Source organism: Bubalus kerabau, chromosome 9 (genome assembly GCF_029407905.1).
Source record: "Bubalus kerabau isolate K-KA32 ecotype Philippines breed swamp buffalo chromosome 9, PCC_UOA_SB_1v2, whole genome shotgun sequence".
In the NCBI taxonomy this organism is placed as follows: Eukaryota; Metazoa; Chordata; class Mammalia; order Artiodactyla; family Bovidae; genus Bubalus; species Bubalus kerabau.
This window is the reverse complement of record NC_073632.1, coordinates 82,641,496-82,656,577: the sequence shown is the minus strand read 5'-3', so window position 1 is coordinate 82,656,577 and position 15,082 is coordinate 82,641,496. Positions and strand designations below refer to the sequence as shown.

The 15,082-nt window shown below is 40.0% G+C and overlaps 1 protein-coding gene across 2 annotated transcripts in view; it reads left to right on the top strand.

Annotated features, from left to right (window-relative positions):
- Positions 1–15,082, top strand: part of MAP3K5 (mitogen-activated protein kinase kinase kinase 5) — a 227,165-nt gene that overhangs the window by 201,342 nt on the left and 10,741 nt on the right. For both annotated transcript variants that reach the window (XM_055535729.1, XM_055535728.1), the window contains exons 25-26: positions 2,458–2,563; positions 14,520–14,763. In XM_055535729.1, coding sequence (XP_055391704.1) covers positions 2,458–2,563; positions 14,520–14,763 — 350 coding nt within the window. The remainder of the gene's footprint in view (positions 1–2,457; positions 2,564–14,519; positions 14,764–15,082) is intronic.

Sequence of the window (15,082 nt, the reverse complement as noted above, 5' to 3'; positions counted from 1 at the left end):
TGGCTTCCAGTCTAGAGGCTGGAAAGCAAATAGGCAAGTAGAGTTCAGATTGAGAGTGGGTTAGTTGTAATCCTGGGCCACAGACCAAGTCTCACACACACACACACCTGCTCTTGCTCTGACTAGAGGTGTCCAGGATGGACTTGCACTGTCCAGGATGGGAATGAACCCAAAGAATGGCCTGGATATAATATATTGTTGAATGAGGGGCTGCAAGGAGCTGGTCATGGTGATAGAGGACCCCTCCTCCATTTTCTCTTTGGGACCCTTGAGAGAAAGAGTATTAGTTACTAAATGTCATACCCACATTAGTCAAATAATCAAGCGAGTCCTTTAAGAAAGTGCCAGGACAAAATCATTCTGAAGGGGTTTCCTAGAACAAGTGGGAACCTAGCAATGGTCCGCTTCCCTGGGAACAACCACTCTGAGGAATTCCTCAGACAGACAGCCATCTACACTGGGGGATTTTGATGAAGATGGATCAAGGGCAGGAACGAGCCACTGGAACTCTAGGTTCTGGTGTGAGATTGCAGCTAGGTCACCTTCTCCCCAGCTTCCTCTAAGATCTCTCTCTAGTCAGAGTCCTGTTGGGAAAAATAGCATCTTTTCTTAAAGACCCATGTCAACCAGAAATTAGTGGAGTTAAACCAAATTTTGAGTAAACCTCTCTTAGCCTTATGATAAAAGTCATTTATAAAAAGGTAATGGCTTACCCATACAATCAGATCAGATCAGTCACTCAGTTGGAATATTATCAACCTGAAAAAGGAACGAAGTTCTGACACATTACACATAGTGAAATGAGCCAGACACAAAAAGACTGCACGATTTCGATTGTGTGAGACAGAGTAGTCATATTCATAAACAGGAAGTAGAATGGTGGTTGTCAGGGACTGGGAGGAGAGGGCAGGGGGGCATCATTGTTTAATGGGTATAGCATTTCAGTTTTGCAGGATGAAAAGAGTTCTGGAGATGAGCAATGGTGATAGTAGTGTTAACTAAAAAATGAGCCACAACCTGAAAGTTACTTTATTTGGTGGGAATGTTGAGGACTCCGAGCCCAGGAGACAGCATCTCAGTAGCTCTGTGAAATCTGCTCAGAGGAGGCAGGAGAGGGAGTCAGGCTATATATAAGTTTGCAACAAAGGGGGCAGGCAACCTGAACAGCAAAGATTATTGTTAAATAGTAAGGAAAACCAGATATCAAGCTAAGGAACTTAATGTTTTATATGTAGAGAAAGAGGTAAGCCTCTGGGCTCTCTGAATTCATTCCTTTCATAGGCACCTCAGCTATCAGGGGCCAAATCTGTTTCTAGATGCTTTACATCCTTAATTCCTTTTTTACCATAAGGGATGGTAAGTGTGGTGGATGGTTGCTTCTGGCATCCCATCTCTTCCCCCCACCAGCAATTGCCATGGTTGGGGATGGTGGCATCTGCTGGATCACAGTTTTGGGAGCCCTCATTCATGTTAGGAGGCCTGAAATCGCTAACGGCTGCGACATTTCTTGCCCACTGATACAGCAGGAAATGTTTCATTTCACACTAGCACACAACAGTGTCAACGTACTCGATGCCGCTTAAAAATGCCACTTTAGCTGTACACTGAAAAATAGTTAAGATGGTAAATTTGATGGAATGCATATTTTACCATAATTTTTAAAAAGAAAGGTAATGCATATATCTGTGTCAGTGTCTGTGTAAATAGGTGAAACATTACTAGTCACTTAAAAAGATAGTCTTACAACAAAGATCTTTGATGTAAACAGATTGTCTGGAATAGTTTGGCAGTTTATTCCCCTTTAAAAAAATAAAAGCTGTTGTGGGATGGAAAACGAGGCACGCACCATGGCAGGTCTGTAGGTAGCACGTGTGTTCTCATGTTCCCCCTTTAAGTGGTGACTGGCACTTTCAAGTCATCACATGATGCTGAAGTGCTTGGTTGTGTTGAACAGCAGCCATAACATTTAAGAATAAAAAGGAAATACATAGTCTCGATGCATGTGTGTGTGCTGAGTCACTTAATTCATGTCCAACCCTTTGCGAGCTCATGGACTGTAGCCTGCCAGGTTCCTCTGTCCATGGGATTCTCCAGGCAAGAATACTGGAGTGGAACTCTTTTTTTTTTTCCTTTCCTTTATCACTTCCACCATCCAATCTGCTGACATCATAAAAGGCAGAAGTTGCAGATACTGGGTCCCAAAGAGGCAACATTCCCATTTAACTAGATTGCTTTTCATTGAAGTGGTATATCTCACTTGCTTACATGGGAAGCACCTAACTTCATTTTGAAGTGGCAGTTTTTCATTTGTTTTCTGGTGACATAAATAATTCACAATTCAGAGTGAAGAAACCTTTTAGTTATTATTGTTGGTAGACTATCATCCAAATGCATGCATCAGCTAGGTTATTTGCAATTAAATATTAAAGTAAACCATATATCACTCTTTTACTCCAGGTCAATAAAGTTCTTCGGAATCATAACATCAAGCCACACTGGATGTTTGCCTTAGACAGTATCATCCGAAAGGCGGTACAGACAGCTATTACCATTCTGGTTCCAGGTCAGAAATACATAACTACTTTGCAAATATTTAGAGTTTGGTATTTTCAGTTACTGTTCATTTATCATTTATGATGTTTACTCACTGCTTTTAGGGCAGCTTAGCCTTTTTTTTTTCATCTTTCAAAGCCACCAAATAATATTTATCTAGTATGTGTACTCTGAGCAAAATGTTTACTATGAGTGAGAAAGACTTGTTTCCTTGTCTTTAAAGAGCATCATTGGATATAAAGACAAAGAGAAAATGATACAGGAGATCCAAATACATATGCATTTCAATATTTAGATATCTGTACCCACAAAACACACTCCCATGTCATCCTTTACCAGTGGTTCCCATAGCCGCCAGTGCATTGAGTGATGTAAGGAGCTCTTTAAAATTACACCTTTGAGAGCTCCATCCCAGACTGAGTGAGAATCTGCTGAGGATAAAGCTCAAGAATATGATTTTCCAGGCCATTTTTATACACAGCCAGGTTTGGAAATCACGGGTCTAAATAGATGCCAGCTATGTTTGCACTGAGATATTATACCAAAGGGTATCTCAATGAATGCAACCAGCTTATGGGAGTAAGCGTGCGTGCTAAGTCACTTCAGTCATGTCTGACTCTGTAACCCCATGGACTATAGCCTGCCAGGGTCCTCTGTCCATGGGATTCTCCAGGCAACAATACTGGAGTGGGTTACCATGCCTTCCTCCAGGGGATCTTCTCAACCCAGGGATTGAACCCACATCTCTTACCTCTCCTGCATTGGCAGGCGAGTTCTTTACCACTAGCTCCACCTGGGAAGCCTGTTATGGAGAAAGAGAGAGATGCACTCATGCTCTAAGATAAGCTTCCAAAGTGTTTTGATAGTGTACCCATAATAGAAATTTTAAGCAGAGCTATTCCACCTTGTGTGTGTGTGTGTGTATGTGTGTATAGATAGAGAAATAGATTGATTTAGGTATGTGAATTAGAAACGTGTTCTAAAATAAAAGAAACATGTTCTGTTGTACTAATTTGTACATGTATTATAAAGTATTCTAAAACAGAAATCTAAAAAGATAAGGTAAATAAATATGAAACATTTCAAATTTTATGTTATTTATAAACAGTACCACAAACTTTCAAGTTATCATAAACCCTTCTGAGTTGTGGAGTTCCTTCTCTTCTTTCAGAATGCCTTGTCTGGTTTCAGGGTGAGGGATTAACATTTCTTCTTTATGAAAGGAGGAAATAGAAGAAGTTCTAACATCCCTGAATAGGTTGTTTCCCTACGTGGTGCATACCTCCCCCCCACCCCCACCCCATCCCTCCTGCCACCTCCATCCCCGCTGCCACCTCCATCCCCCCTGCCGCCTCCCCTTGAGTTCTTGTAAGTTTGTCTTCTTCAGGTCTCATTTTACAAGATGCCCCCTCCGAGAGTCCTGACCGACCCCAAAGTCTACAGTAGACCCCCTGTCTCTCTCTCTCTCCTTGGAAATGGTTTTCCCATTGGTGACATTTGCCCAGTCAGAAACTACTTTTATTTTCTTGTCTAATGGCTGTTTCCCTTACCAGCGGGTAGCTGTGTCTTTTATTCTGTGTCAAACACATTGTCCAGCATGTTGCCTGGAAATTAACAGACTTACAATAAATATTGGTTGAAGCAATCAGAGTTTTACCTGGTTATAACAAATTAGGGTGAAAACTTTTGCATAACTTAGAAAAAACCCTAGCAAGGCTTTGAAACAAACGGCTGGCAGTTGGATGTGAACCTGAAGAATGTAAAGCTGGTGGAAGCCTAGTGTGATGCTCTAAGGACGTCAGCACGTACTCATGTTTAGATGGTTAATCACCTAGATGAGCTTGGGTGTGGGAAGTGTACCAAAGAGGGGTTAGAAACCCAAAAGACGTAAGGGGTGAAAGGGATTAAGTGTGTATCAGTGAGGAGTATAGGTATAGGCCATGAGTTACACTGTGTGCTGTGCATGCAAAGTCACTTCAGTAGTGTCTAACTCTTTGTGACTCTATGGACTAACCTGTCAGGCTCCTCTGTCCATGGGATTCTCCAGGCAAGAATACTGGAGTGGATTGCCATGCTTTTCTCCAGGGGATCTTCCTGACTCAGGGATTGAACCTGCATCGCCTGCCACTCCTGCATTATAGGCACTAAGCCACTGGCGAAGCCCCAAGTTACACCCAGTAGTAACCTAAATTGAGAATGTCTAAATGAGGAGAAGAGAAAGGGATTATACTTTGAAATAATTTAAATAGCATATAAATAATCTGTTAATCTAATTTGTAATAACTTCTTTAAAAATGGATTACCTAAATGCAATGGATTGTATCCTGGAATAGAAAAAAGAACATCAGGAAAACTAGCATAATCTGAAAATACTCCAGTTTCCTTAATACAACTGATACTGTACCAATGTTAATTTCTTAGTTTTGACAGAGGTACCATAGTTACATAAGATATACTAGGTGAACTGGGTGGAAGGTATATGGAGTTCTCTGTATTATCTTTACAGTATTTCTGTAAATCTAAAATTCTTCCAAAATATAAAGTTGATAAAGCATACTGATTATCATGCTGTAGATGAAACACTTTAAGCTTAGAGGGAGAGACAGGGACAAGGGACAACACAGGGAGGCCTGTCTCCTCACGTGAGTGTCCTCGTGATGGGTGTTGCTCTAACCCAGCTCGTGTGCAGAGGAAGGCACACTCTATGAAAACAGTTTGCTAAGCAAAGTTTTCTGTCCTTCCACTGTGAAATTGGTTTCTTTGAGGCCAGTAGGGGTCTCTGATGACAACTGAAATGACTCTTTGAAAGCATTTTTAAAAGTGAGCAAAAAAAAGAAAAAAGGAACTTCCCTTGCAGTCCAGTGGTTAGACTTCCACACTTCTACTGCAGGGGGCATGGGTCCAATACCTGGTCAGGGAACTGAGATCCTACAAGCTGCGCGGCGTGGCCAAGAATAATAATAATAAATGGAAATTTCAGAGAATTACTTTAAGAAAGTATTTTTTAATATGCCTCCCAGGATGCAGGAAGACAATATATACTCTACATCAATATGTTTATGTTGAAATATATGAACAAGGGCAACCAAATTCAAGCATTTGACAATTCCATTGGCCCCAGAGAGACATTATCTATAAAACTGTAAGCAGGCTTCTTTGCTAACTAAAACTTCTTGGGGGTCTGGACGGTCAACATCTGCCTGAGAAGGTGCGCCGGTTGCATATATCTAGATAAGGAGCAGCGGGGAGGCGATAAGTCACGCGCACGCCAAAGACCTCATCACCTGAGCTGCTCGGATCTGGAAAGGGCACAAAACGCAGGCCCAACTGAGAGTCTGCGCCTCTGAGGACTACCCGAGTGCCTGAACTTGAGCGGCTTGGACCTGGGAAGTGCAAGCAGCCCAGGGCCGGCCTCGGATGGTTCCCGGCGGAGCAACCTAGAGCCTGAGCAGCGTGGGCAGGGAGGCTACACGCGCAGTGAACGGGGGACAGACCCAGTGGGGCTGAGGCACTGTGAGCACACGCCAGTGTTATTTGTTTGCAGCATCCCTCCCTACCTCCCCACAGCGCGACTGAACAAGTGAACCTAAAAAAAAAAAAAAAAAAAAAAAAAAGTGTCCTCCATCATCCACTTTGTGTCAGGGCGGAAACCGGACACTGAAGAGACCAGCAAACAGAAGAAGCTATAACAGAGGGAACTGCCTTGGAAGCTACAGGCAATAGATTAAAATCCTGTGGTTACTACCAACTACATAGGAAGGGGCCTATAGATCTTGAGAAATATAAGTCAGACCAAGGAACTAGCCAAAAATGAACTGAACCCACAATACTCACAACAAAACCAGAGAAAGTCCTAGATATATTTTTACTATTTTTACGATCATTCTTTTTTTTATTTTTATTTTTTTAATTAAAAAAAATTTTTTAAGTCCTCTATTATTCCTTTAATTTTCACTTTTATAACCGATTACTTCGCAAAAAAAAAAGAGAAGACCCTATTCTTTTTTTTAAAGCAAACTTCATATATATATTTTTTGTAATTTTTTTGATCCTGTTTTTTTTCTTTTTTTCTTTTTTTTCCTTCTTTTTTTTAACATTGTATTTTTGAAATTCCAAACTCTACTCTAGATTTTTAATTTTAGCTTTTTGGTATTTGTTATCAATTTTGTACCTATAGTTTTTTTTTTTTATAATTTCTGTGACCCTTTTTTAATTTTTCTTTTTCTTTTTCTCTGTTTCTTTCTCTTCTTCTTTTAAATAACATTGTATATCTGAAATTCCAAACTCTACTCTAGATTTTTAATTTATGCTTTTTGGTATTTGTTATCAATTCTGTACCTGTATTTTGTTTATAATTTATGTGACTTTGTTCTTGTTTTTTTTTTTTCTCTCTCTCTCTTTCTTTTTCTTCTTTTTTTAACATTGTATTTTTGAAATTCCAAACTCTACTCTAGATTTTTAACTTTTGCTTTTTGGTATTAGTTATCAATTTTGTACCTATATTTTCTTTATAATTTTCACGACCTTGTTTGTTTTTGTTCGTTTTTTCTCTTTCTTTTCCTTCTTCTTTTCTTTAACGTTGTATTTTTGAAATTCCAAACTCTACTCTAGATTTTTAATTTTTGCTTTTATGTATTTGTTACCAATTTTGTACCTTTAAGAACCCAATCTTCAGTACCCATTTTTCACTAGGGAGCGAGATTACTGGCTTGACTGCTCTCTCTCCCTTTGGACTCTCCTTTTTCTCCACCAGGTCGCCTGTATCTCCTCCCTAACCCCTCTCTACTCTACCCAACTCTGTGAATTACTGTGTGTTCCAGACGATGGAGAACACTTAGGGAACTGATTATTGGCTGGATCTGTCTCCCTCCTTTTCATTCCCCCCTTTTATCCTCCTGGCCACCTCTGTCACCTTCCTCCTTCTTCTCTTCTCTGTATAACTCCGTGATCAACTCTGAGCGGCCCAGTTGTGGAGTGCACATAAGGAAGAGATTACTGGCTAGCCCACTCTCTCCTCTGTTGATCCCACCTCATCTCATTTGGGTCACCTCTAATTCCCTCCTCCCTCTTCTCTTCTCCATGTAACGCTGTGAACCTCTCTGGGTGACCCTCATGGTAGAGAAACTTTTCATCTTTAACGCAGATGTTTTATCAATGGTGCTGTATAGAAGGAGAAGCTTTGAAACTACTGTAAAAATAAGACCGATAACTGGAAGCAGGAGGCTTAAGTCCAAACCCTGACTCCAGGGAGCTCCTGACTCCAAATAACAGTAATTGACAGGAGCTCATCAAATGCCTCCATACCTGCACTGAAACCAAGCACCACACAAGGGCCAACAAGTTTCAGGGCAAGACATACCAAGCAAATTATCCAGCAACAAGGAACACAGCCCTGAGCTCCAAGATACAGGCAGCCCAAAGTCACCCCAAAACTATAGACATCCCATAACTCATTACTGGACCTTTCATTGCACTCCAGAAAGAAGTACAGCTCCACCCACCAGAACACCGACACAAGCTTCCCTAACCAAGAAACTTTGACAAGCCACCTGTACAAACCCACACAGAGCGAGGAAACACCACAATAAAGAGAACTCCACAAACTGCCAGAATACAGAGAGGACACCCCAAACTCAGCAATTTAAACAAGATGAAGAGACAGAGGAATACCCAGCAGATAAAGGAACAGGATAAAAGCCCACCAAACCAAACCAAAGAGGAAGAGATAGGGAATCTACCTGATAAAGAATTCCGAATAATGATAGTGAAATTGATCCAAAATCTTGAAATCAAAATGGAATCACAGATAAATAGCCTGGAGACAAAGATTGAGAAGATGCAAGAAAGGTTTAACAAGGACCTAGAAGAAATAAAAGAGAGTCACTATATAATGAATAATGCAATAAATGAAATTAAAAACACTCTGGAGGCAACAAATAGTAGAATAACAGAGGCAGAAGATAGGATTAGTGAATTAGAAGATAGAATGGTAGAAATAAATGAATCAGAGAGGATAAAAGAAAAATGAATTAAAAGAAATGAGGACAATCTCAGAGACCTCCAGGACAGTATTAAACGCTACAACATTCGAATCATAGGGGTCCCAGAAGAAGAAGACAAAAAGAAAGACCATGAGAAAATACTTGAAGAGATAATAGTTGAAAACTTCCCTAAAATTGGGGAAGGAAATAATCACCCAAGACAATTCCATTGATTTCCAAATGTCCCTAAAGATTTTGTTATACAATTAAGATTCAAAGAAACTATACTAAAAAATGCCTGTCTTTTTAGTCTCCTGATAAAAATTGCTTTTAGGTGACAAAATACTGCAATAAACCTACCAAATTTTAAGACATGCTAAAGAAACCAACAAATTTAAAAGTATACCATCATCAGTACACACATTTCTTACATGTGTTTGCTGAGAGGACCCAGATGTTGGCTTTTAAACATTCTCTATTAAAGGAATCAGAGCTCCTTGCAGAAATGGTTGATTTCCAGGCCTGCCTGGGGCAGAAGAAATTCAAGATGAGCCTGCAGCTTACTGTGATGGCAAAAGATAAGGAAATGCACCAAAAGGATGGACGTTGATACAAAGGACCCTGGAGACCGCTTGAAGGACTTTCCGAAAGTCTAAGCCAGGGCAAATTAAACAAAAAAATCAATAAAAATAATATTGGGTTATATGCATAGAGTTAACTAAATAGCCATGAGTCCATACTGATATAAGTAATTGAATACGTATATGGAGGATAAGGCCAATTATTTGTCTTAGTAGAATTCCAATTAATACCTGTAGAAGGGATGAGGGAAATAAAAAAATCACCATTAGGCAAACACCACAGTAATAATTATTACAGTAAGAACCATCAATAGCTGCTGAGGTAAGCAGGAAAAATAATGCTGAGAAACGAGGTATTTGAATGGTCTCAGGGAATCTCCCGACAAGATAGCTACTAACTACAAAGAGAAAACAGTGACACTCCCTTTACCAGAAGCTCAAGGTAAGCATTACTCACATAAGACACAGCAGCATTGGGTACCTCCTGATGTGACGCTCTGAGAAGGACACAGCATCATCTTTGTGGTATAGGAGCCAAAAAGGCAGAGCCTCAACCTAATCTTGACAAGACATAAATGAACCAAAAATGAGGGACACAGTACAAAATAGCTGACCAGGACTCCTCAAAGGTACAGAGGTCTTGGGGGATAGAGAAATACTAGGGTGCTGCCACAGATTGACAGAGACCAAGAGACACATGACAAATAATGCTGTGTGGGGTCCTAGGTCAGAAAAAGGACATCCTTGGGAAAACAGTGACATTCAAGTAAGGTCTATAGATTAGGTTGATAGTATTGTATCCATGTGAATTTCCTGGCTTTGGTAATAGTGCCAAAGCTGTGTAAGCTGTTACAAATATTTAGGGCAAGCAGATACTGGGTATACAAGGAACTCTCTGTACTGTTTTTTGCAACTTTTCTGTTATTTTAAAATTATTTCAAAATGAAAAGGAAAAAATAAGAAAATGTTCCATCTTCTTTCTTCTGAAAAAGAACACACAGAACAGAGAGTACTGTGTAAACCCCATATGAGTTTCTTTTTTTTTTTCTCAGACTCTTTTCCCACTTGTCTTCAAGAATCAGCCTGTGGATTATTGGTAACACTGAGTATCTTTCATTACTCTTCAAGTACAGGCTGGCTGTGGGTGACCAGCCTGTACTGAGCATGAGACCATGTTGGCCCAGCTAAGGCAGAGAGAATGCACAGTACAGGCACACTTCTGATGGGAAATCTAATTGCTTAAACTGCTAGAGTCCTTGGTGTTACTCCCAGTTGTTAAGCTGAATCAGTCCCATGCCCCGTGTCCACATTAACGTAAAATGCCCAGCACCCCAATCTACATGCAATGTTTAATGCAGGGATCGTACACCGCACTGACAAGTATTGTGATCCTACCACGTGTTAAGGTTATTTTCCTCTGATGAGGCTGCCAGTTGGGGTGGAGTGGGAGTGAGGGGAGGTGGGGATAGTATTGCTGTTTGATCCTCTCTTGTGTTTTGGAAACATGCACTCCCTTTAGTTTCCCACACATGGGCTTATTTGCTGTCCATTCATTCCAGGGTCCCCTGAGTCCCTGCCTTTCTCATGACACTTGGCTCTGTCCTGACAGTTCCCTCTGCTTTCCATTCTCCTCAGAGAGCTCATTTGTGCTTCCTTCTCTTAAGCTTCCTGGGTGGCTCAGACAGTAAAGAATCCACCTGCAATGCAGGAGATCCAGGTTCCATCTCTGGGTTGGGAAGATCCCTTGGAGAAGGGAATGGCTACCTACTCTAGTATTCGTGCCTGGAGAACTCCATGGACAGAGAGGAGCCTGGCGGGCTATAGCCCTTCAGGTTGCAAAGAGCTGGACGTGACTGAGCAACTAACATTTCACTTCTCTCGAGTACCTCTTTTCCTTTCTCCACCCCAAGGCTTTCCCCTCCTCCAGAACCTGCCTGGGCCCTTCCATCTCCTTGAATCCATCAATGAGTAAACCCCACACTAGCTTTAGTCACTGCAAATATATTTTACTTACCCCTTAGCACTCTTATTACATGTACCTGTGAATTATATATGTGGCTAGGTGTATAACTGAGAGCATCAAAGATAGTCAAGCTGAATTCATTTGTGCTTGCAATTCCACGTTATCTTTGCATATGCTTTTATGACTCTTGTGTATATTTGCCCTAGTTCTCCTTCAGGTTGTTTCTTTTGGAGGATCGAGACCAGATGCTCTCTCTTATTTGCATGTTTTACAATATCTGATTTGATCATGTGTCCTCAGGGAGCCATCATGAAAGATCAAAATAACAAGTACTGCATTCACTTATAGTTTTCTACTTTCTTCAAATTATTGGGAAAAACTTTTAGTCATTAGCACATAAGTAAAATGATGACATATGATCATTTAAAGTGTACAGAGTTAGAGGAATATAAGGGAACATTTAAATGTAATAATGTAGTAATAAGTATTAGAAATTTTCCCTCTCCTAAAGTGAGATTATATTCAACAAGACAATAAACCTTTAAAATTGTCTTTAAAATTTCAGTTTAGAGACCATAAGGAAAAAATTTAGAAAATTTAAAAAGGCCTATTCTTGCTCTAATTTAATATAGATTGAACTCTCTTATTAAAAAAAAAAATATTTATTTGGCAATGCCAGGTCTTAGTTGCTAGTTCCCCAACCAGGTATTAAACCTGGGCTCCGTGCATTGGGAGTGCTGCTGTCTTAGCCACTGGATCACCAGGGAAGTCCTCTTATTTTTAAAGATCTTTTTTTCACTATTTTTTTCCCTTATAAATAATCCTAGTAAGATAACTTCCATTCTGCCAACACTTTTTATGAAGCTGATATGGCTCAGCCCCTGTAGCAGGTTTATGTAAATTAAACACCTGATTTTGAGTTACACCTACAACTAACACACAGAATGAAGACAAAAGGGCTTCCCTGGTGGCTCAGACAGTAAAGAGTCTGCCCCCAATGCAGGAAACCCGGGTTCTAGATCCCCTGAAGAAGGAAATGGCAACCCACTCCAGTGTTCTTGCCTGAGAAATCCCATGGATGAAGGAGCCTGGCAGGCTAAGGTCTATGGTGTCGCAAAGAGTCAGATACAACTGAGCGACTAGCACAGAGAATGCTATAGATGAACTAGGAAATAGAATTTTGGAAGGAGAAAGGTGATAATGCAGACAGCAGAATAGAGGTGGAGTTTGGCTAACCTTAAGAGATAAAGGGTAAGGATGTGGAGAAATAAGAACTTTTGTGCACTATTGGTGAGACTATAAAATGGTGCAGCCATTATGGAAAACAATATGTAGCTCCTCAAAAAAATAAAAATTACCATATGTTCTTTTGGGTATATATTCAAAAGAATTGAAAGCAGGATCTCAAATAGATAATTGCACACCCAAGTTCACAGCAGCATTATTCACAATAGTAAAGAAGTAGAAGCAACTCAAGTGTCCATTGATAGATGAATGGATAAACAAAGTGTGGTATATGCAAACAATGGAGTGCTATACAGCCTTCAGAAGGAAGGAAAGTCTGAAACATGCAACAGCATGCGTGAAGTTTAAGGACATTATACCATACACGGGTCAATAAGGCAAAGACCAAACAGTTCCCTGGAGGATTTGGCGATGAATTGGCCCTTTGGCTGCATTCTGTAGCAGCTATGTTAGAGTAGTGGGAGGGGTCTTCCATCACTCCCACTGGCGCCCTCCCCCAGCACAGGTGCTCTTCAACTGTGGTTCATGGACTCTCAGAATTGGCTTCAGGGAGCCAGTGAGCCCTCAAGAAACAGGGAAAATACTGTCTGAATGTGCTCTTCTGCATGGCTCTCGTCAGATTCTCGGTGGGTTCTGTGATCTAAAGAAAGCTCCACATGCCCATAATGAGATATCACCCCAGACTTGTGGGAATGGCTAGCTTTAAAAAGAATACAAATAACAAATATTGGCAAGGATGTGGAGAAAAAAGAACCCTCCTGCACTGCTAGTGGGAATGTAAACTGTTGCAGCTATTGTAGAAGACAGTATAGAGATGGCTCAAAAAACTAAAAATACCATATGACCCCGCAGCTTCATTCCTGGGTATATATCAGAAAGAAACAAAAGCACTAATTTGAAAAAATACATTTGTTCCAATGTTCATAGCAGCATTATTTACAGTTGCCAAGTTATGGAAACCACCTAAGTGTCCTTCAACACATAAATGGCCAAAGAAGATTTGGTGTGTGTGTGTAAATGTGTGTCTATGATGAAATACTACTCAGCCATAAAAAAGAACGAAATTTTGCTCTTTGCAGCAACATGACATGAATGGACTTGAAGAACATTATGCTGAAGTGAAAAAGTCAGAGAAAGACAAATACTGTATGATACCATTTATATGTGGAATCTAAAAAAGACAATAAACCATTGAATAAACACTGATATAGAGAACAAATGAGTGTTTTCCAGTGGGGAGAGGGAATGGGAAAGGGGCAATACAAGGGTACAGGGAAAATAAGGGTCATTCTAGGAGTATATGAAATCATATGTGTGAAACTTTTGAAAATTGTAAAGAATTATAGAATTTAAAGAATGTTTCTTTGAAAATAAAAGTTTTATGTGTCATAGCATATGGAGCCAAGATCCAATATTTCTGTTACCCTGATTTTACTTAAATTATGAATGTAATTCCTTTTGAGGGGGCCATTTTGAGAACCTAATCACAATGTATAATAGTTTTTCCCATCAGAAGGTAGCATCCCAATTCTGAAGTGACCCGCAGATGAACTCATGGCGTGCAGTCTGTTTAAACTGGAGACTTGTAACTTTTGCACTTTAAATCTTAGTGGTGAGTCAGTAGGTTAGGGTAGGACACACACTAAAAATTAACCTAATAGTCAAAAAGTCAAAAGCAGATTGGCCTACTAGAGTGAATATAAAGAATGTGTGTGTATTTTCAGTACTCGCCCCTCCCACCCCCACACATTTTGAATGTTACAAGCAAAAAGCAGTCTGTCTTCTTACACTTATTTATACAATCTCTCTATATCTCACTTTCCTCATTTCTAAGTGAGTTAATAGTTGACAGAATCAAAACTATGAATTTTAATTGTATAAACAAATTTTCATATTCTTAACAGGTTTTTACACAATTGCCTATCTGATTTTAACAGATTTCCCACGTATCTTATGTGCTGTGTGAACATTTCTCTTCTATTTGAGTTAGATCATTCTGAGTTTACATATCTTATGATTTTTGCAAATTTGCTGGAAGAACAAATCTGAAATAATGTGCAGAAATCCATCCTCACTTTTGGAAAAGCAGTTGGGAATACATCTTATTGATAGCAGGGGAGATGACATTCATGTCTTAAGAAATTAAGGCCGTCATTCTTATTTCATTAAGATTGTTGTTGATCATATGCTTAACAGAACTGAGGCCGCATTTCAGCCTTGCATCTGAGAGTGATACTGCCGATCAAGAAGACTTGGATGCAGAAGGTGACCATGACGAACGGCCTTCAAATCAAACTGTCCGAAGACCTCATGCAGTCCTTGAAGACGCGGTGGCCACCTCAGGGGTGAGCACGCTCAGTTCTACTGTATCCCATGACTCCCAGAGTGCTCACCGATCACTGAATGTACAACTTGGAAGGATGAAAATAGAAACAAATAGGTAAGGCCTATTCCAATGTGGGTGGGTTTCTTTTTTCTTACTTTTATATAAGTGCATGTGCTTGGAGTCTACTTTAAAGATTGGTCCACAGAATGTACATAAGGTAATTCCTTTTTCCTATTCAAATAACCTTGATTTCATTCTTTATTAAAATGAGAGATTCATTTTAGCTTCTTTAGTCAAATATGTTTTCTGCTTCTTCCAATTCAGTCCTTCAGCATCTCTTCTTTGATCACTGCACTAAGATTTTCAGAGTAACTTAGTTGTAACCTCATAGACTGTTTGGGATGCAGGCTCAGAGCAACATGTACCATCCAGT